This window comes from Heterodontus francisci, chromosome 1 (genome assembly GCF_036365525.1).
Source record: "Heterodontus francisci isolate sHetFra1 chromosome 1, sHetFra1.hap1, whole genome shotgun sequence".
In the NCBI taxonomy this organism is placed as follows: Eukaryota; Metazoa; Chordata; class Chondrichthyes; order Heterodontiformes; family Heterodontidae; genus Heterodontus; species Heterodontus francisci.
Window position 1 is genome coordinate 283143631 of NC_090371.1, and position 21522 is coordinate 283165152.

At 44.1% G+C, this 21522-nt stretch overlaps 1 protein-coding gene across 1 annotated transcript in view; it reads left to right on the top strand.

Moving 5' to 3' along the window:
* The first annotated feature begins 4621 nt into the window (after positions 1 to 4621).
* Positions 4622 to 21522, top strand: part of LOC137377185 (G-rich sequence factor 1-like) — a 28583-nt gene continuing 11682 nt past the window's right edge. The window contains exons 1-6 of the mRNA XM_068046628.1: positions 4622 to 4907; positions 9312 to 9462; positions 12393 to 12548; positions 14954 to 15097; positions 16572 to 16710; positions 20405 to 20568. Of these exons, the coding sequence (XP_067902729.1) occupies positions 4719 to 4907; positions 9312 to 9462; positions 12393 to 12548; positions 14954 to 15097; positions 16572 to 16710; positions 20405 to 20568 (943 nt within the window). The 5' untranslated portion in view covers positions 4622 to 4718. The remainder of the gene's footprint in view (positions 4908 to 9311; positions 9463 to 12392; positions 12549 to 14953; positions 15098 to 16571; positions 16711 to 20404; positions 20569 to 21522) is intronic.

Consider the following 21522-nt stretch of genomic DNA (forward strand, 5'->3'; position numbering starts at 1 on the left):
CACTGGGATCTTTTGTAATACAAGGTGCCCTCCCTGCATGATTGGGGGGAGGGGTCCTTCCTCCGTGGGCAATCTGTGGCCCATAGAGGATCCCCACCGGGAATCAGTTTACCCCCAGGGACACCCCCACTCCCTCTGGACTGCATGATCACCCCTTCAAGCCCCCTCACCGGGGCCTTCTGGACTGGCCCCGATGACACCGCCTCACTTACCTCTGGTCCGGGGTTGCAGCACTGGCCCTGGGACGGAGGCCTCTTCTGTACCAGCAATGGCCACTGCTCCCAGTGGCGGTGCCAATATTGCTGAGCTGCGGGCACTCTGATTGCCCAGCAGCTCTTGGAAGCAGGATCTCCGTCTTTAAAGGAATAGGGTTCCTGGCGAGGGAAACTTACATGTAAAAACACTGGGGGTGGGGATGGGGGGGGGGGAGCGTAAAGGCTGAGGCAGGGGATCCCCCACCTTTTCACCCCAGCACCGGGAGTCCTGCCTCCAACACAAAATCCAGCCTTCAGTGCTGCTGCCCAGATTGTGTGCTCCAGTCCCATAACCTCCTGATTAAGGCAACAGTGCAACTTTGTGACTCACAAATGTTATGTAGGACTACATTCACAAAATCACAGAATCACAGAATCGTTACAGTGCAGAAGGAGGCCATTCGGCCCATCGTGTCCACACTGGCTCTCTGAAAGAGCAATTCACTCAGTTCCATTCCCCTGCCTTCTCCCCGTAACCCTGCACATTCTTCCTTTTCATATAACTGTCTAATTCCCTTTTGAATGCTTCAGTTGAACCTGCCTCCACCACACTCTCAGGCAGCGCATTCCAGATCTTAACCACTCACTGCGTGAAAAAGTTTTTCTTCATGTCACTTTTGCTTCTCTTACCAAATATTTTAAATCTGTACTCTCTCGTTCTCAATCCTTTCATGACTGGGAACAGTATCTCTCTATCTACTCTGTCCAGACCCCTCATGATTTTGAATAACTCTATCAAATCACCTCTCAGCCTTCTCTTCTCCAAGGAAAACAGTCTTAACTTCTCCAATCCATCTTCATAACTGAAGTTCCTCATGCTTGGAACCATTCTCGTGAATCTTTTCTGTACTCTCTCCAATGCCCTCACATCTTTCCTAAAGTGCGGCGCCCAGAACTGGATGCAATACTCCAGCTGAGGCTGAACTAGTGTCTTATACAAGTTCAACATAACCTCCTTGCTCTTGTACTCTATGCCCCTATTAATAAAACCCAGGATACTGTATCCTAGGTCCCTCTGCTCCTGCACCCCCTTCAGAATTGTAGCCTTTATTCTATATTGTCTCTCCATGTTCTTCCTACCAAAATGAATCACTTCGCATTTCTCTGTATTAAATTTCATCTGCCACTTGTCTGCCCATTCCACCAACTTGTCCACGTCCTTTTGAAGTTCTACACTATCCTCCTCACAGTTCACAATGCTTCCAAGTTTTGTATCATCTGCAAACTTTGAAATTGTGCCCTGTACACCAAGGTCTAGGTCATTAATATATATCAGGAAAAGTAAGGGTCCCAACACTGATCCCTGGGGAACTTCACTACAAACCTTCCTCCAGCCCGAAAAACATCCATTAACCACTACTCTTTGTTTCCTGTCACTCAGCCAATTTTGTATCCATGTTGCTACCGTCCCTTTTATTCCATGTGCTCCAAGTTTGCTCACAAGGCTGTTGTGTGGCACTGTATCTTTTGAAAGTCCATGTTCACCACATCAACAACATTGCCCTCATCAACCCTCGCTGTTATCTCCTCAAAAAACTCCAGCAAGTTAGTTAAACATGATTTTCCCTTAAGAAATCTATGCTGGCTTTCCTTAATTAACCCACATTTGTCCATGTGACTATTAATTTGATCTCAAATTATTGTTTCCGGAATAAAAGCAAAATACTGCAGATACTGGGAATCTGAAATAAAAAAAAGAAATGCTGGAAACACTCAGCAGGTCTGGCAGCAAATGTGGAGAGAGAAGCAGAGTTAACGTTTCAGGTCATCAGAACTGGCAACGGTCAGAAATGTAATAGGTTTTGAGCAAATAAAGCGGGGCTGGGACAAGAGATCACAAAAGGGAAGGTGTTGATAGGACAGACGGTCACAGAGAATAACTGGCCAGAAGGTCATGGAGCAAAGGCAAGCGGTGTGTTAATGGTGTGGTGAAAGACAAAGTGTTAGTGCAGAGAGGGTGTTAATGGACAGAAAAATGAACAGCCCTAGCCCAATGCACAAACATGAAAAAAACAGTGGGCAGGCACATGGTAAGAAAAATGAATGAGGAAACAAACTAAAATAAAACTAAAAGAAAAAATAAAAATAAAAAAATAGCTGAAAATAAAAAGGGGGGCCCGTCATGCTCTGAAATTATTGAACTCAATGTTCAGTCCGGCAGGCTGTAGTGTGCCTAATCGGTAAAGTGATGCTGTTCCTCGAGCTTGCATTGATGTTCACTGGAACACTGCAGCAATCCCAGGACAGAGATGTGAGCATGAGAGCAGGGGGGAGTGTTGAAATGGCAAGCAACTGGAAGCTCGGGGTCGTGCTTACAGACTGAGCGGAGGTGTTCCGCAAAGCGATCACCCAGACTGCGTTTGGTCTCCCCAGTGTAGAGGAGCCCACATTGTGAGCAGCGAATACAGTATACTACATTGAAAGAAGTACAAGTAAATGGCTGCTTCACCGGAAAGGGGTGTTTGGGGCCTTGGATAGTGAGGAGAGAGGAGGTAAAAGGGCAGTTATTACACCTCCTGCAATTGCACGGGAAGGTGCCTTGGGAAGGGGACGAGGTGGTGGGGGTAATGGAGGAGTGGACCAGGGTGTCATGGAGGGAACAATCCCTTCGGAATGCTGACAGGGGAGGGGAGGGGAGGGGAAGATGCGGCACAGTGGCGCAGTGGTTAGCACTGCAGCCTCACAGCTCCAGCGACCCGGGTTCGATTCTGGGTACTGCCTGTACGGAGTTTGCAAGTTCTCCCTGTGATCGTGTGGGTTTTCGCCGGGTGCTCCGGTTTCCTCCCACAGCCAAAGACTTGCAGGTTGATTGGTAAATTGGCCATCATAAAATTGCCCCTAGTGTAGGCTTAGTAGTTGGCAGGAAAAAAGAGAGGCGCAAGGGGAGAGCCAACTGTTTAACAACCCCGACAAACAAATTTCTCTGCAGCACCTGTGGAAGAGTCTGTCACTCTAGAATTGGCCTTTATAGCCACTCCAGGCGCTGCTTCACAAACCACTGACCACCTCCAGGCGCTTATCCATTGTCTCTCGAGATAAGGAGGCCAAAGAAGGAAGAAGGAGTGTAGGTAGGTGATAGGGAATATGGGATTACTGTAGGGTTGGTATAAAATGGGTGGTTGTCGGTCGGCACAGACTCGGTGGGCCGAAGGGCCTGTTTCAGTGCTGTATCTCTAAATAAATAAATATGTTTGGTAGTGGCATCACGTTAGACATTGCAGAAATGGCGGAGGATGATCCTTTGGATGTGGAGGCTGATGGGGTGGAAAGTGAGGACAAGGGGAACCCTGTCATGGTTCTGGGAGGGAGGGGAATGGGTGAGGGTAGAAGTGCCGGAAATGGGCCGGACACGGTTGAGGGAATCCTTTGTTGAGGAAAAAGGAAGACATATCAGAAGTGCTGTCGTGGAAGATTGCATCATCAGAGCAGATGCATAGGACACGGAGAAACTGGGAGAATGGAATGGTGAAGAAGTGTAGTCGAGGTAGCTGTGGGAGTCGGTGGGCTTATAATGAATATTAATAGACAGCCTATCCCCAGAGATGGAGACAGAGAAGTCGAGGAAGGGAAAGGAAGTGTCGGAGATGGACCATGTAAAGGTGAGAAACAGGTGGAATTTGGAAGCAAAGTTGATAAAGTTTTCCAGTTCGGGGTGGAAACAGGAAACAGCACCGATATTATCAGGTTTTTTTTTCTTTTTCTTTTTCTTTTAGTTTGTTTCATCATTCAGTTTTTTACCATGTGCCTGCCCACTTTTTTTTTCATGTTTGTGCTTTGGACCAGGGCTGTTCATTTTTCTGTCCATTAACACTCTCTCTGTACTAACGCTTTGTCTTTCAGCGCACCATTAAAACACCCTTTGTTCCAATACTTCTGGTCAGTTATTCTCTGTGACCCAAGTCCTATCAACACCTCTTCTGTTATCTCTTGCCGCACCCCCACTTTATTTGCTTAATACCTATTCCATTTCTAACCTTTGCCAGTTCTGATGAAAGATCATTGACCTGAAACATTAACTCTGCTTCTCTCTCCACCGATGTTAAACTGACTGGCCTGTAGCTGCTTGGCTTATCTTTACATCCCTTTTTGAACAAGGGTGTAACATTTGCAATTCTCCAGTCCTTCAGTTAGGCTAAATAATGTCTGTAACATTTAATCGTGGGGAACATGTTATTTCCACAATGCTGCAGGGGAAACGTTGTGTTATTAGCAGGTGCTGCAGGTGGCGCTTGGCTGTGGATGTCTGTATGTCGTCTCCAGTGCTGCAGGTGGCGCTGTGTGTGGAAATCAGTATAAGGCCTCCGGTACTGCAGGTGGCGGTGTGTGCGGAGGTCTGTATGCGACCTCCCATGCTGCAGGCGGCGCTGTGTGTGGAGGTCCGCGGCCGGGTATCTGGTGTGAGTGCAGGGAGTGGCTGCTGGTGGCACCGGTGAGCGGTTCAGTCCGGGCTCCGATCCGGTCTCCATGGCCGTCAGCTGCAGGCTCGGTGTCTTCCTGAATCTGCGCGCCCTGTCCCGGGCTTACAGTTTGTCGGTGGCCGGCGGCCTGAGGCCTTACTTCCCCTCAGTATCAGTGAAGGAGCTGCAGGCCCGGAGTGGGGCCTCGGCCTCGAGTAGAGTCAGGGCTGGGCTCCATCCCCGATATTCGCATCAGGTGAGAAGTTGCAAGCGGGCAATCTGAATTAAATCCAGATATTTACACCGTGCACACGCTGGCAAATGCAGATATACATAGAGACACTTTTAAAATACAGATCAATACTTTTAAGTCTATATAAATACATATGAACTGTAATAAAAACAAATGTTGGAAATACTCAGGTCTGGCAGCAACTGTGGAGAGAAAAGCAAAGTTAACATTTCAGGTCTGTGACCTTTCATAAAAACTCATTAACTGTACCCATTTAAAAGGTGTTCATGGTGTTACTAATGTAGCATGTCATAATCATGCTATACTGGATATATAAGTCCTGTATACAATATGAGTTTATGTATAGCAGAATATAGGTTATATAACTACAACTTGCATCTATCTAGAGTATTTGACATAGTAAAACATCCAGAGGTGCTTCACAGGAGTGATTATCAAACAACGTTTGACACTGTGCCATATGAGGTATTAGGGACAAGTGGTCAAAAGCTTAGTCAAAGACGTAGGTTTTAAAGAGCATCGTAAAGGGAGAGAGAAAGAGGTGGAGAGGTTTAGGGAGGGAATTCCAGAGCTTAGGGTCTCGGCAGCTGAAGGCACAGCCGCCAATCATAGAACGTTTAAGGCGCAGAAAGAGGCCACTTGGCCCATCGTGTCTGTGCTGGCAGAAAAACGATCCACCTATTCTATTCCCACCTTCCAGCATTTGGTATGTAGCCCTGCAGCTTATGACACTTGAGGTACGTATCCAGATTCCTTTTGAATGATGAAAGCAAAATACTGCAGATGCTGGAAATCTGAAATAGGGTCACTGACCCGAAACGTTAACTCTGCTTCTCTTTCCACAGATGCTGCCAGACCTGCTGAGTGGTTCCAGCATTTCTTGTTTTTATTCCTTTTGAATGAGTTGAGGGTCTCTGTCTCAGGCACTGAGTTCCAGACCGTCACCACGCTCTGGGGGAAAACTGGTTTTTCCTCATCTCTCCAATTTTTCTACCAATCACTTTAAATCTGTGCCGCCTCATCACTGACCTCTCTGTTAAAGTGAATAGACCCTTCACCTCCACTCTATCCAGGCCCCTCAAAATTTTGTACATTTCAATCCGATCTCCCCTCAGCCTTATCTGTTCCAAGGAGAACAACCCCAGCCTGTCCAATCTTTCCTCATAGCTGCATTTTTCCAGTCCTGGCAACATCCTCGTAAATCTCCTCTGTACCCTCTCTAGTGCAATTACATCTTTTCTGTAATGAGGTGACCTGAACTGCACACAGCACTCAAGTTGTGGCCTAACCAATGAGTTACACAGTTCCAGCATAACCTCCCTGCTCTTGTATTCTATACCTCGGCTAATAAAGGAAAAGATTCCATATGCCTTCTTAACCACCTTATCGACCTGTCCTACCTTCAGGGATCTGTGGACATTCACTCCAAGGTCCCTTACTTCCTCTACACTTCAGTATTTTCCCATTAATCGTGTATTCCTTTGCCTTGTTTAACCTTTCCAAATGCATCACCTCACACTTCTCCAAGCTGAATTCCATTTGCTACTTTTCTGCCAATCTGAGCATTAATATCATCCTGCAGCTTACAGCTATCCTCCTCGTTATCTACCACATGGCCAATCTTTGTGTCGTCTGCAAACTTCTTAATCATGCCCCCTACATTTACATCCAAATCGTTAATATACACCATATACAGTGGTGGATGAAATAAAATTAGGGATGCACAACATGTCAGAATTAGAGGAGCACAGATCTCGGAGGGTTGTGGGGTTGGAGGAGATTACAGAGATAGGGAGGGCTGAGGCCGCAGAGGGATTTGAACTTAAGTTTGAGCATTTTAAAAGTAGAGGTGTTGCCAGATCAGGAGTCAGTGCAGCAAGGACAGAGGTGATACTGATTCATGTTGTTATGGAAACACTCTATAATGGATCCTGATAGCTGTCTACCTCTGTGCTTACGACCTTTTTCCCATCTCTCAAATTGTAGATATCACATCATCTTCAAAAGCTTCTCCAGGCCCATTTGATCACATCTTGTTTGCTTCAGGGGTCTGTTCTTCATTGTCTCCTCCTCAGTCCCCTTGGAAATATTGTTTGGAAATGTGTGGTCAACTTTCCTATTTAACACTCAGTCCTATCTTTCTGTTCTTTCGGCTCATTGACAGTCTTTCCAATTTTTTTAATCTATGCTTGGGATGGGAGTGTCGCTGGCTAGGCCAGCATTTGTTGCCATCCCTCATTGCCTTTGAGAAGGTGGTGGTGAGCTGCCGCCTTGAACTGCTGCAGTCGCTGTGGTGTAAGTACATCTACAGTGTTGTTAGGGAGGGAGTTCCAGGATTTTGACCCAGCAATAGTGAAGGAATGGCGATATAGTTTTAAATCAGGATAGTGTGTGGCTTGGAGGGGAACTTGCAGGTGGTGGTGTTCCCATGTTCTTGGCCTTCTACGTAGTAGAGGTCATGGGTTTGGAAGGTGCTGTCAAAGGAGACTTGGTGAGTTGCTGCAGTGCATCTTGCAGATGGTGTACATTGCTGCCACTGTGTGCCGATGGTGAAGGTAGTGAATGTTGGAGGGGGTGCTGATCAAGTAGGCAGCTTTGTCTTGGATGATGTCAGACTTGTTGGAGCTGCACTCATCCAGGTAAGTGGAGAGTTTTCCATCACTCTCATGACTTATCTCCCGTGTTAAGACCCTTTGTGTGAGTCATGACTCGTGAGTCAAAAGCCACAACCTTCAGTGTGCCTTCACCATCAACTTCCCAGGATCTCGGCCTGAGTTAAGCCCCTACACATCCTCAAGCTCAGCTTCCTTCTCCCATATCCAATTTCTTACTGAGATTGCCTTCATCTAACTCCGAAATATAGCCTTGTTCTGCCCCTGATTTATCTCGTTCTGCTGTTAAAATCCTAATATGTGTCTTTTTACCACTTCCAGGCATTTTTTTTCCATACCTCCTGCTTTTGCCTTTGTTCAGAATATCTCATTCATTGTATTCACCCATATAACACCTTGGGCATCCATCACACTGTTCTCTCGTGTCCGGTGCACCATAAGACTTCGCCTTCACTTCCCTCCCTGATCTCGCTCCCCCGACCTTGGAGATCTTCCTGCACCCTGATATGTTTGTACAGCAGCTCTGTTCCTCTGATACTCGCTTCCTGCTCACCTCCCGCTGAATCATCAGCTGACTCTCCCGTATTAAGACCTGCATAACTAAAAATTTACCTTCAATTTGTCTAATGTGGACTAAACAGAATGCAAAATGAATAAATATGAGAGGTGATCTACATTAGCCTCCATATTGATGAAGCTAATTTGCGTTGTTTGATTGTTCGTAAGATTTTAGGTTAGACTAGAGAGTTGCCTCTCTCTTGCAGCTTTACTCTGTAAATTCTTTGATCCAATAATCAGATTCAAACCCAACCTGTCAGCCATCACCATGACTGCTCGTGTTGCACACTTCCTCTCCTACCTTACCTCCAGTGCTGTCCAAACGCTTACTCATACCTTCACTGCCTCTAGAAGGGATTTCTCCAATGCCCATCTCTCCAGCCTTGTGCCATCTATCCTTCCTACTCTCCAAATCACCCAAATGTCTGCTCCCTGCTCTGTATTCAAGTTAATGCCTGGATCGGGTATAAAATGAAAACCCGACCTGGGCCCGATCCGACCAGAGCCAACCCGAACCCGACCCAAGCCCTTTAATTTTTTTTTTGCGCCCGACCCGACACGAATTTCCTTCATCTGTTCCAGCAGCAGGCGATTCCTGTGACTTCCCGGAAGCAGTGTCCAGCCTAGCCTGACCCGACCCGAGCCGAATGCTGGACTCAGAATTTCGACCCAACCCGAACCCGACACATGTAGTCGGGTCTAGTCAGGTAGCCAGGCTTTAATTCAAGTACTGTTTGACCATCACTGTCATCCTTGCTGATGGACTCTGACTGCCAGTTCCTGAACAGATTGAATTTAAAATGCTCCCCCTCATCTGCAGATCCCTCTGTGACTTGGTCCCCCACACCACCATCACCCTAACATGCCCATTATTTCTCTGACTCCCTCATCATCATCTTCCCCTTGGTATTTTTTCCAAAGAATACAATTTATTCCTTATAAAGCTGTTCAGTGTAAACTCAGTTCTGTTTTGCTTGTGGTAATTTGATGTGAGGTGTTTAAAAACAAAATGAGTGAGACGTGTGAGAACTGCAATCTTCAACTTGCTGAAAATGTAGTTCAAAAATGGGCAAAGCTTCGACGAAATCTGGGGCAGCTCGCAGTTTTATAATGCAATCTGGTTAATTACCTGGCATATTATTAGGCAGTGACTATATATTTCCCGTTTGCTAAGGTAGACTTTGCTGTGTTGATTGTAGCCAGTCACAGTGCTTGTTTTTTTTTCAATCTCACGCAGGAGACGTTCCAACCTTTCCAAGAGGAGGCCTATCCCCCACTTCCTGACTATGTCCCAACTCCATTAGAAATGGAGAGCAATGTGTTTGTTGTGAGGGCTCGGGGCCTGCCGTGGTCCTGTTCTGCAGAAGATGTGCTGGAGTTTTTTTCGGGTAAGGTATTCACTAAAATCTAGCTGTCTCATCCTTTACTTTCTCCCCCTCGAGACTGATTGCACCATGGCAGCTGGTTTATGAAGAGATTATTTTAAAATCTGTTATGCCACACACTTTGTGTTACAGTGCTTCGCTGAGAAGTGTGTGAGCACCTCTGTGCTTGCCGACCCAGGTCAGCCCCACGGTCCAGCAATGTTTACACTCTTCCTCGTGCTCAAATCCCTCCAAAGCCTCATCCCTCCCCACCTTTGAAACCTTCTCCAGCCCTACAGCCACTCTTAGGTTTTTTTGTGGAGTGAGTGGGAGATTTTGTTTGTGTGCAGCCCCTTTAATTTTTTTCCTTGGCTGTGCAGTGATTTAAAGGGGCTAAACTTGTGCACTGCCTGCGTGTGGACCTTCGGGTTGTCACGCCACCGTACATCTTAGAAGGAACATTACTTACAAGAGATCTCTGTGCTCCTCCAATTTTGCCCTTTTGAGCATCCCCCACTTCCTTCATCCAGCCATTGGCAACCTTGCCTTTAGCTGCCTAGGCCTCAAGCTTGGAATTCACTCCTCAAACCCTCCTCTCCTCCTTAAAGCTGCTGTTTAAAAATTTACTTCCTTCATCTCTCCTAATGTCATCTTATGTGGTTTGGTGTCAAATTTTGTTAATGCTCCTGCGGAGCTATATAAATGCAAGTTGTTGGCATGAAGTCTTTTCTGGCAATGCCAGCAATGTTCAGATGTTTATGAACTGGAATTTCTCACCCCTTCCAGAGTTAGCTTGGCGTTTTGGAAAGTCCCAGGTTTAATCGCCAGTCTCTGCAGAGTCAGATGAAGAAGGGTGGGCAGAGGCTCGTGTGGAGTATACATAGCAGCACGGACCAGTCCACCTGAATGACCTCTTTCTATGTAAATTCCATAAATTCTATGTAATTCTTGAATCTCGCAGTCTACATGATTATGCACCATTTTTTATGCACTGCCTGGCAAATTCACATGTGTTGTTCTCAATCTGCCTAATACTTGTTTTGCAAGTGGATCTGCAGCCTTCAATTGTGCTCTGATTCCCTTAGTTACTGCTTCAGATTGCTGCCTAGCAATCCCATGCTGGAAATGCCTGAGTGTGCTTACCAGGAGGAGAACAGTTACAGTCCTGACTGTGATTTGACTGTGATGCTCCAAAAACCTCCCCGCATCCCCTTCCACCCCCCCACCCCAATGGTCAAATAAGCCTGCTGACATTCACCAACAAGATCCATACGCAAATAATTGACCGTTGACACTTCAGTGAAGTACTGAGGAAGTGCTGCTCTGTCAGAGGTGCTGTCTTTCGGATCAGCCATTTATCCGAGGCCCCATTTGCCCTCTGGGGAGGATGTTAAAGGTGCCTGGCACTATTTCAAAGAAGAGCAGGGGATTTCGCCCTCTGTCCTGGTTGAAATTTATCCCTCAACCAACATCACTAAAGCAGATTATCTGGTTATTATCAGATTGCTGTTTGTGGGAGCTTGCTGTGCGCAAATTGGCTGCCGTGTTTCCATTACAGCAGTGACTGCACTTCAAAAGTACTTCTTTGGCTGTAAAGCACTTTAGAACATCCTGAAGTTGAGAGATGCTGTAGAAATGTAGGATCTTTCAGAGTCAAAGAATGAGGGGAGAAAACTTGAGAAAATAAATATCTAAACTGCTGTTTGAAGTTCATTTGCAAACACATTATATGTTATGGGGATCATGCGACTGGTTTTCTCAATCTTAGCCCTTTAGAACATCTGCTCCCAGGGTGCAAAACAAAGATGAGAATTTTAAAGTTGAGGCATTGCCAGATCGGAAGGCAGTGTAGGTCAGCGAGTACCATTGACTGTTCTGTGAACCGGACTTGGTATGAGTTTGGATATTGGTAGCAGAGTTTTGGATGAGCTGAGGATTACAGAGGGAGCAAGGTGGGAGGCACGTGTGTGTTGGAATAGTCAAGTCTTGAGGTAACAAAGGCATGGATGAGGGTTTCAGCAGTCAATGAGCTGAGTCAGGCGATGTTACGGAGGTGGAAATAGGTGGTCTTAGAGAGGATATGGGGTCGAAAGCTCAGCTGGAGGTCACATATGACACTAAGGTTGCGAACAGTCTGGTTCAGCCTCAGACAGTGGCCTGGCAGAGGGATGGAATCAGTAGCTGGGGAACAGAGTTTGTGGCAGAGACCAAAGACAATGGTTTTGGTAAGAGAAGTGCTTCCCAGTCACAATACTCACTGGAGAACTCGATTTGATCCATGTCCCACCACTTACCTCTTTCAAGTTAATGTTCTCTGGTCATCAGTGTGAGTCTGTAAGTGATGCACTAGCCATACTAAGCATGAATCAGTTCAGCTCAATTAAATAGACATATTAATTTTTGATCCGATAATCAGAAATTGTCCTAACAAGAAGACTGCGATGCATTGCATCTATTTTACTTCAGTTTACTGGGTGTGAATAATAATGAGCAAAAAGTGCAAACTGCATGCTTGACACACGAAACAAGTATTAGGCAGATTGAGAACATCATAGGATGTGAATTTGCCAGGCAGTGCATAAAAATGGTGCATAATCATGTACACTGCGAGATTCAAGAGTTACATAGAATTTATGGAACATACATAGAAAGAGGTCATTCAGGTGGACTAGTCCGTGCTATTATTTATACGCCACACGAGCCTCTGCCCACCCTCCTTCATCTAACTCAATCAGCATAACCTTCCAAAGAACGGCCATGTTACTCCCAGCCAGTTATTTGTACGCACACCTTTATATAAGGATATATTTGTGTGCGCATGTTAAATCCGATTTGCTTGCTGGAGACTCTTATGGGAAGATCTGTGGCCTTGTCCTGTGCTGGATCCTAATGCTATGTCACTTGGAGTCAGACCATGTTTTTATGTGTATGTGATCTTTTGTTTCTCTTATTAGATTGCGATGTTGTGAATGGTGTTAAAGGTGTGCACTTCCTGTGCAGCAGAGGCGGCAAGCCTAGTGGAGAAGCAATTATTGAACTCAAGTCTGCAGAGGATATTAAGAAAGCTCTGGAGAAGGACAGGAAGTACATGGGGCAGCGTTACATCGAAGGTATATTGAAAGTGAACTCCAGAATCCTGAGGGTCTCCTGCTTATGAAGCCTGTTCTTCTCCCATAGAATCATATAGCACAGAAGGAGGCCACTCAGCCCATTGTGCTTCTTTGAAGGAGCTATCCAATTATTCCCACTCCTGCTCTTTCCCCATAGCTTTGCAGATTTCTCCTTTTTAAGTGTTTATCCAATTCCATTTTGAAAGTTATTATTGAATCTGCTTCCACCGCCCTTTCAGGCAGCGCATTCCAGATCACAACAACTCACTGTGTAAAAACATTTCTCATCTCCCTATCCGCTTATGCTAGTTACCTTAAATCTGAGTCCTCTGATTACCTATTCACTGGTACATATGACAACAATCTAGTAGATTCTGGAGTTTTAAAGTTAGTTGACCCTGGACAGGCCTAGTGTAGTGTAAAGTCTTCATGAAGTGCAGAGATTCGTCGCTGTTACAGTGAGCTGTCATTGTGTTGTACCAGGTAGATGGCAGAGTCTCCATGTGTTGACACTGTGCTCAGTTTTTGTTATCATCTGCTGTAACAATCCCAAAGGACTGGGTGCTGCTGTTTGCTGCTCCCTCTCCCTGGGGAGTGGGAGGGAGAGATTGGATCTACAGTCCCCTGGAGTCTCTGAAGAGAGGAAGAGATGGGAGGTGAAGTGCTTTTGTAGTTGCTGACTTGTATAAATTGTTATTGGCGATTATAAACACACTCCTGTCCTGTATACATGTCCAGAAGAACCTGTCATGTGATGCTTTTACACGTTCAATGGGAACCACATGCAAAATATGTTTTTAAAAGCTTAATTCTTAGCAACTCTGCCAATTGAAATAGAACCTGTTTTTGTCTTAGTAGCTGATATAATCTTCAGATTTTGTGGACTTGGATCAAGTTGCTGTAAGGTGCAAATTACAATTAAATCTTAGTGTTAGTCATGGCTCCAAAAAGCAGCCCTTCGGGATTATAGTAGGTGGCACACGGGGAGAAAGGCCAGCAGAGATTTGATGGACCGACTGGCTTATTTGTGCTGGTTTTCCTATGGATCCAAGTAGAGTCACTGAAAGTCACCTTGCTATGGAATGCAAAGCAGTCTGTTTCCCAGCAATATACAGCCAGACATGTATGATGTTTGAAATATAAACAGAAAATGCTGGAAATGCTCAGCAGGCAAGGCAAATCTGTAGAGAGACGTCTACAAAAGCTGCCTGAACTGCTGAGGATTTCCAGCATTTTCTGTTTCTATTTCAGATTTCCTGCATCTGCAGTTCTGAAGAAGGGTCACTGACCTGAAACGTTAACTCTGCTTCTCTCTCCACAGATGTTGCCAGACCTGCTGAGTATTTCCAGCATTTCTTGTTTTTATTCCAAAATACATTTCTGCCAGTGTCATTGATATTTAGTCAACACCAGGGAAAGTGATTGGTTCACATTCCCAACAAGTGGCAGCTTATCATGTAAACTATCAAATAGCCTGTAACCCATGACACTATCTTTAATATGTGTTTCAGAATCGCTGCAATGTTAGTGCAGATAGGTAAGCACTGAAATGAGTTGCTTTGATGCTTTGCCTACTTCACTGTTTTATTGTGCCCTCCTTTCTGTTGCCCTCTTTCTCATAGCTAGCTGCTGTATTTCAGTGGGGATTTCAGTTTTAAAACCAAACATGCCACTGTATGTCTGTGAGCATGAGCGAAGCACTGCACTGATAGTCCTCCTGAATCTGAGGAATAATCAGTCAAACTAATTTTCTTCCAAACAGTTGGGTTTGTTTTAGTAGCACAGGCAGGTTTTGTTGCTGTTTAATCAGACTGTTCTGTGTATAGATTTCCATCACCCCACCATTGGTGGCTGTGCCTTCAGCCATCTAGGCTCCTAAGCTCTGGGATGCCCTCCCTAAACCTCACCACCTCTCTCCTCCTTTAAGACTCTCCTTAAAACCCACCTCTTTGACCAAGCTTTAGGTCACCTGTCCTAATATCTCTTTATGTGGCTCGATGTTAAATTTTGTCTATGCTCCTGTGAAGTGTCTTGGGACATTTAACTATGTTAAAGGTGCTATGTAAATGCAAGTTGCTCTGTAACATACTATAACTGGTTAGAGCAAAAGCATAAGTGCCTTTTTACCACGCCTTGGCTCCTCCCTAGTTCCTTATCTCAGCTGTGTGGCTGTAGGGGAAGTGCTGAACACCGTCCTCTCTCTGTTGCTCTCCTCAAAGCCAACCATGGAGCAGAGTCTGGGGGACATGTTACCTTTTTCTGGGGTGAAGTAGGGAAAACAAAACTGATCAAAAGGGAGAAATGTTGAGAGGGAACTGAAAAGCACACAGAGTGGAGAAAATTATATTAGTGTATTACCCACATGAAAAAGTTAATAATTGAACTTTTTATCTCAATTGCCTTAGTGTTCGAGCTAAGCAACAGTGACGTGGACATCCTTCTGAAGCGTCTCCATTCTAGTGAAAAGGAACTGACTGACGGCAGTGTTGTGCGCCTGAGAGGTCTGCCATTTAGCTGCACCACGGAGGATATTCATAATTTCTTTGCTGGTTTGTTGACATTTTCTAAGTGCACTTGTCAGTTCTTGACGTGTTGGTCACTGTCTTCATTCTTTATGTTCAGTACCCTTTGTGGACATCCCTGTCATAGAATGATAGCACAGAAGGAGGCCATTTGGCCCCTTGTGCCTGTGGCAGCTCCTTGAAAGAGCTATCCAATTAGTCCTAGTATCCTTTGCCCGTAGACCTGTAAATTATTTCTTTTTCAAGTATTTGTCCAATTACTCTTTGAACGTTACTATTGAATCTGCTTCTGCGCCTTTTATGGCAGTATGCATTCCAGATCATAAAGCTGTCATTGGCTGATTGTGTTTTTGAGGTTGACTGCTGCTCCTTGTCCATTGGACAGTACTGTGATTCTGGATGTTGTGGCCATTTTTCCCCTACAGAAAATATTATCTTAATGTGTATTTTTTTAAAAGTAAAAGTGTGTTTTCTACTTCACACCCATTTTGTTAGAAACCTCTTCCATCTCTTGGTTGTGAAATGAGAGATAAAAGAGAAGAAGGGGTTTGAAAGCTTTCAAGCGTTGCGAGACAGGAGAATGAAGGGGAGTTATTCTGTTTAAGTAAGACGATCTAGAGGAGTGCAGCATTTTTATTTCCTTTAATTATGTGAGGACAATTTGATTGAAATAACTGAATCTGATCATAAATGCTGACCTATATTTTCCCACCTGGCTTAAAATAAAACAGCTGAACCATTCATATCGAGCCTCATCTCACTACAAGTTCCTGTGATGTGCCTTTGGAAAGATTGAAGAAAGACATGGGATATGGATTAATTATATTATAAACTGTACATTTATTGTACAGTACAGAGGCATCCATATTATCTTTCTGTACTTCCAGTCCAATTAATATTCTAATATAAAAGCAAAATACTGCGGATGCTGGAAATCTGAAATAAAAACAAGAAATGCTGGAACCACTCAGCAGGTCTGGCAGCATCTGTGGAAAGAGAAGCAGAGTTAACGTTTCGGGTCAGTGACCCTTCTTCGGAACACTTAATATTCTGCTTATTACATGCTGGAGAATGTTTTTCTAATTTTGGCACCCGCTGTTGCTGTCAACCAGTCTCAAATTGTGCGTGTTTAGGGTTGGATGCAGATTAAAATCCCCTCTCCAATTCCCAACAGCACAGTCAGGCTCAGTCTCAGTACCCCTCCAGCACACCTGTGAGAAGCTGCTATCCTCACGGAACCTAGTGCCAATTTACTTGAACTATACAGTTGTGGGCTATGTTCCCACTAGGAACTGGCTTGAGAGTGTCCAGGTTCACTTTGCTTGCATCCCTTGCAGCCAACAGAGATCTTCAAATTGTCAGTCTGGGCAGGTTCCAGAGGTGAAAGGAGGGTGTCGTAACCTTTTTACATCAGCCATTCAATGGCTTACGGTTTGTGTCACTGTGCTGTCTACTCATGATTTTGAGGGACGGTTTCTTTTCTTAATGTCATTAACTGCAGGTCTGGAGATTGTAGAAGACGGTGTGACTATAACAACAGATCACCGTGGCAGAAATACAGGAGACGCTTTTGTTCAGTTTTCGTCTCAGGAAATCGCAGAGCAGGCCCTGGCAAAAGACCGAGAAATGATAGGGTCCAGGTATGTGTTTGCTTAAAATTGAAAGAATGAAATTGCACTTTAGATAGAATGGTTTCCTGTTCTCAGGGCGTTCTACAGCTTTTTTCAAACAACACATGAATCTTTTTTGTTTTGAAGTGTAATCAATGTTTTAGTAGACAAACACTGCAGCTAGTTCGCGAACAGCAAGGTCCCACAGACAAATGAATTGAGCGACCAGTTAATCAATAGTTTGACTTATTTAATTAGTGAGAGGCAGAGGCTGTGTCAGCTTGTTGGGGAGAGGAAGTAATATCCTAAGAAAGATTCATGCTTGGGTATCTACTGGCAGTTAGCTAAGCAATATTGATGCAAGCACTAGATGTACAAGCTTATATGAAATAAAAACAGAAAATACTGGAAAACACTCTGGGTCACACAGGATCTGTAGAGAGAGAGAGAGAGTAACAGAATTAACTGTTTCGGGTTGCTGAACTGTCATCAGAACTGGAAGATATTATAGATCGAGGTAAAAGAGACTAATGGATATCCTGAACGTCTTCAAGGTGGGGAATTCTTGGAAGAGAAGTGTTGGTGAATCTGAAGTAGGAAGAGAAAATACTGGAAACATACAGCAGGATCTGAAACCACCTTAGAAAATCGCATCAAAAAAATGCTGTTAACTTTTCCATATGGGGAAATGAGTGGATTAAACTTGTTATCTCCACTAATATCCTGTCCAAAGTTGGAAACTCATGGCTTGGGGAATTGAAGGCACATAAACATCCTGTAATTCCTTGTCTCAATTTTTGGCAAGAGAGCAAGGAATGGCAGAATTGCTAGTTAGTAAACAAATTTCCTCTTTTTAGCAATTCAGGCAAAACAGTCTTAACTCTCCTGGGTTGTCTGAATTGTGTGGCTTTTTGCTGTCTTATCAACATGAGTTGATCAAGTAAAAACATAAGAAAAAATTTGTAACTAAATTGTGCCTTTCACGCCCAGATTGCTTCACATCCAATGAGTTACTTCAGAAGTGTGGTCACTCTTGTGTAGAAAAGCGGGACAGCCAATTTCAACACAGCAAGTTTGCACAGATGTATAAAGGCTGCACATGATTAATTCCACTGTTGGTTTTTTGAGTTATTCACTCCCTCCTATGATAGATTAAGTGTAAAGCAGCTTTGAAGATGAGAAGAAGAGGTTCTCACCAGCGTCCTGGCCAATATTTATCCCTCAATCAACAGATTATCTGGTCATTATTCTCATGGCTGTTTGTAGGATGTATGTTTGGCTGCCCCGTTTTCTACATAACAGGGCCTACACCTCAGAAAGGACTTAATTGACTGTAAAGTGCTTTGTGACATCCTGAGATCATGAAAGTTGCTATATAAATATAACAATATAAAATGATCACTGTCAGGACTCTAGTACTGTATTATATGTGTGTAAACTAGAGTCCTGACAGTGATCATTTTATATTTTTTATATAAATGCTGTATATTTTATCATAATTAATCGCTCAGGATCTTCCTGGTCTCTGCATCTCAGCTGCTCACTGGATAAGCTTGCATCAGGTATTTCAACCTGTAAAGCAGGAGTCCAAGTAATGTATAATATTTTCTGAGCCTTCGGGCAATTGCTGTGTTTATTTTAAGCAATACAGATACTGGTAGAGTGTGGCAGAACCTGTCTGGGCACAACTGAGACCATGGGTTTCTGTTTAACTCATGACCAAACAATCACTGACTTCGTGGCTCTAATCTTTATCTTTTAAAACAACCTTTCAAGTCCAGTTAATACTGTGTGTCCAACCTGGACCTGGCCCCGACCCGACCCGAGCCCGAAAGCCGGGCCCGGAAGAGCGACCTGACCCAACCCCAACTTGTCGGTGGGTCCCGTTGGGTTCGGGTCGGGTAACAGGCCTTTAATTTACTGTACCTCAGGTAGTTGGGACAGGTGATCAAATATCATTAGCTCAGAGTTAATATTTACTGCCTGAGTTGGATGGTTGTGAGTTCAAGCCCCATTTATGGACTAGAGCAGCTCATTGCTGTTACTGAGCAATGATGAAGGAGCCGCAATATGTCTCCATGTCAGGATGGCGTGTAAATCGGCGCATTTCTGTTCTAGCGGCCCTGCTCCATGCAAATTAGTTGCAACATTTGTATACACATACATAGTCACTGCTAAAATCTAATAGGGAATTGAGGAGAAATTTCTTTACCCAGAGAGGGGCAAGAATATGGAATTTACTACCACAGGGTGTGGTTGTGGCAAATAACACAGATCCACTTAAAGAAAACTAGATTAGCACATCAGGGACGAAGGAATAAAAGGATATGCTAATAGGGTGAGGTGAAGTAGAGTGTGAAGAGACTATTGTGGAGACATAGACCAGTTGGGCCAAATGGCCTGTTTCTGTGCTGTAAGTTATATGCAATTGTGTACACACTACTCTTGAAGTGAATTCTGCAGTCTCTCAGCTCTCTGTGAGAAGAGGCTTCTTCTGCCCTACGTTCTAAATCTCTCACGTTTAATCTCACATTTCTGGCTCCTTGTTCTTGACCCTGCAACTACTGGAAACAGTCTGCTTCTATCTGTCTTGTCCCATCCTTTCGGAATTTTAAATATTTCTGTCATATCATCCAGTAATCTTGGTTGTTCGAGTCCGTCCTTGTATTTGTACTTCCTCATACAGGCAGCATTCTAGTGAATCGGTGCTTTAAAGCCTGTATCCTTCCTACAGTGTGAGCCCAATACTGCACACAGTACTCTCACTGGGGTCTTATTAAGGTTTCACATAGGCGTACTGTTACCTCTTGGCTTTTATATTCTACACCTGTTGAGACAAGACCTAGAATTTTATTAGATTTTTTAACAGCCTTATCAACCCGTGGTGCTGCCTTTACTGTTCTGTAAGCCTGTACTTCTAAATCCCTTTGCTGTTCCACAGCACTGACCCTACTTACTGTGTACACTTTTGGTCTCCTTATTTAAGGAGGGATATACTTACATTGGAAGCAGTTCAGAGAAGTTTTACTAGGTTGATTCCTGGGATGAAGGGGTTGTCTTATGAGGAAATGTTGAGCAGGTTGGGCCTATACTCAATGGAGTTTAGAGGAATGAGAGGTGATCTTATTGAAACATATAAGATTGAGGGGGCTTGACAGAGTAGATGCTGAGACGATGTTTCCCCTCGTGGGGGAATCTAGAACTAGGGGACACAGTTTCAAAATAAGGGGTCTCCCTTTTAAGATGGAGATGAGGAGGAATTTTTTTGTCTCAGGGTCATTAATCTTCTGAATTCTCTTTCCCAGAGAGATATGGAGGCTGTGTCATTGAATATATTCAGGTCTGAGTTAGACAGATTTTTGATCCACAAGGGAGTCTAGAGTTATGGGGGGAAGGCAGAACAGCGGAGTTAAGGCCACAATCATATAAGCCATGAACTTATTGAATGGTGGAGCAGGCTCGAGGGGCAAGATGGCCTACTCCTGCTCCTATTTCTTAAGTAGTAAATCTTTCTTTTGGAGTATGCAGCAGAAGTGTCAAGGACAGGTAGACAGAAAGTGGTGATTAATTTACCGGTAAGGATGACATCAAACAAAAGAACTGAACGAAAAAGAGTGGTGATTGCAGATAACTACATTACAAAGAAAGCATCACTTTAGCATTTTGTGAGCACCACTGGTTCTGCATTATATCCATACTGTGTTTCTGTTTTTTTTTTGGTTAGGTACATTGAGATATTCCGGAGCAACAAGAATGATTTCCGTTTGTACATCCGCCCGTCAAAGAAGCTGTCTCGATGTCCCACCGCACAGGAAATCGTAACAAATGATGAAAGCAGTACCGTAGCTAACAGTAACAATGGGGTTATAGAAGAGAGAGTCCAGAATGGTAAGGAATGTTAATAAGCTAACTGGAAAAAAATAATATGCTGTTAACGATGGCAAGCCAGTGAGTTATTCAGTGGGGTTCCGAAAACCTTATCAACATGCTAAAGCATTCTTGGCATCTGAGATTAGATTGCAACCTTGACATACCTCCCTGGCATCTGTTTATCTTAATATTTTATGCAACAACAAGAGTTTTTAACCTTTTCTTGATCAGTTTGGTCAGTAAAGATATGAGAAGTCAGTCAGATGCAGTGATGTTGGCACAAATTAACTAATCGTGGTGTGTTTGAATAAGAAAATATCGGAATAGTCTGCCCACATTCTGTTCCATTTGTGTTTTGTTTTTGTTGCGCAAGGGTATTAAAGAACACGGAACCAAGGTGTTAAATGCAATTAAGATACAGATCAGCCATGGTCTAGGTAGTTGAATGGTGGAATAGGCTCGAGGGGCTGAATAGCCTCCTCCTGTTTGTACTTGGTGTCATAAGATACCAGGGTACAAATACAGACTTAGTTTTGCTTTACAGGTTTACTGAATAAACTGGGCCTGTGTAATGGTTCCTATATTTCTGCCATTTTGTGAGAGATTGGAATATCTGAATTTAGGTTTAACGCTGCATGAAGACTTTCTCGTCGTCTTGTTTCAACTTATGACTTAAATAAGAAAATAAACAGGAGCAGGGATAGACCATACAGCCCATTGAGCCCGCTGCGCCATTCAATACGATCATGGCTGATCGTCTACCTCAATTTCACTTTCCTGCCTTGATTCTCTTGGTGCCCAAAAATCCATCGATCTCTGTCTTGAATATGCTCAATGACTGAGCATCCCACAGCCTGCTGGGGTAGAGAATTCCAAAGTTTCAAACCCTTTAAAGAAATTTCTCCATCTCAATTCTAAATGGCTGACGCTTTATTCTGAGACTACTATGACCCCTAGTTCTAGATTCCCCAG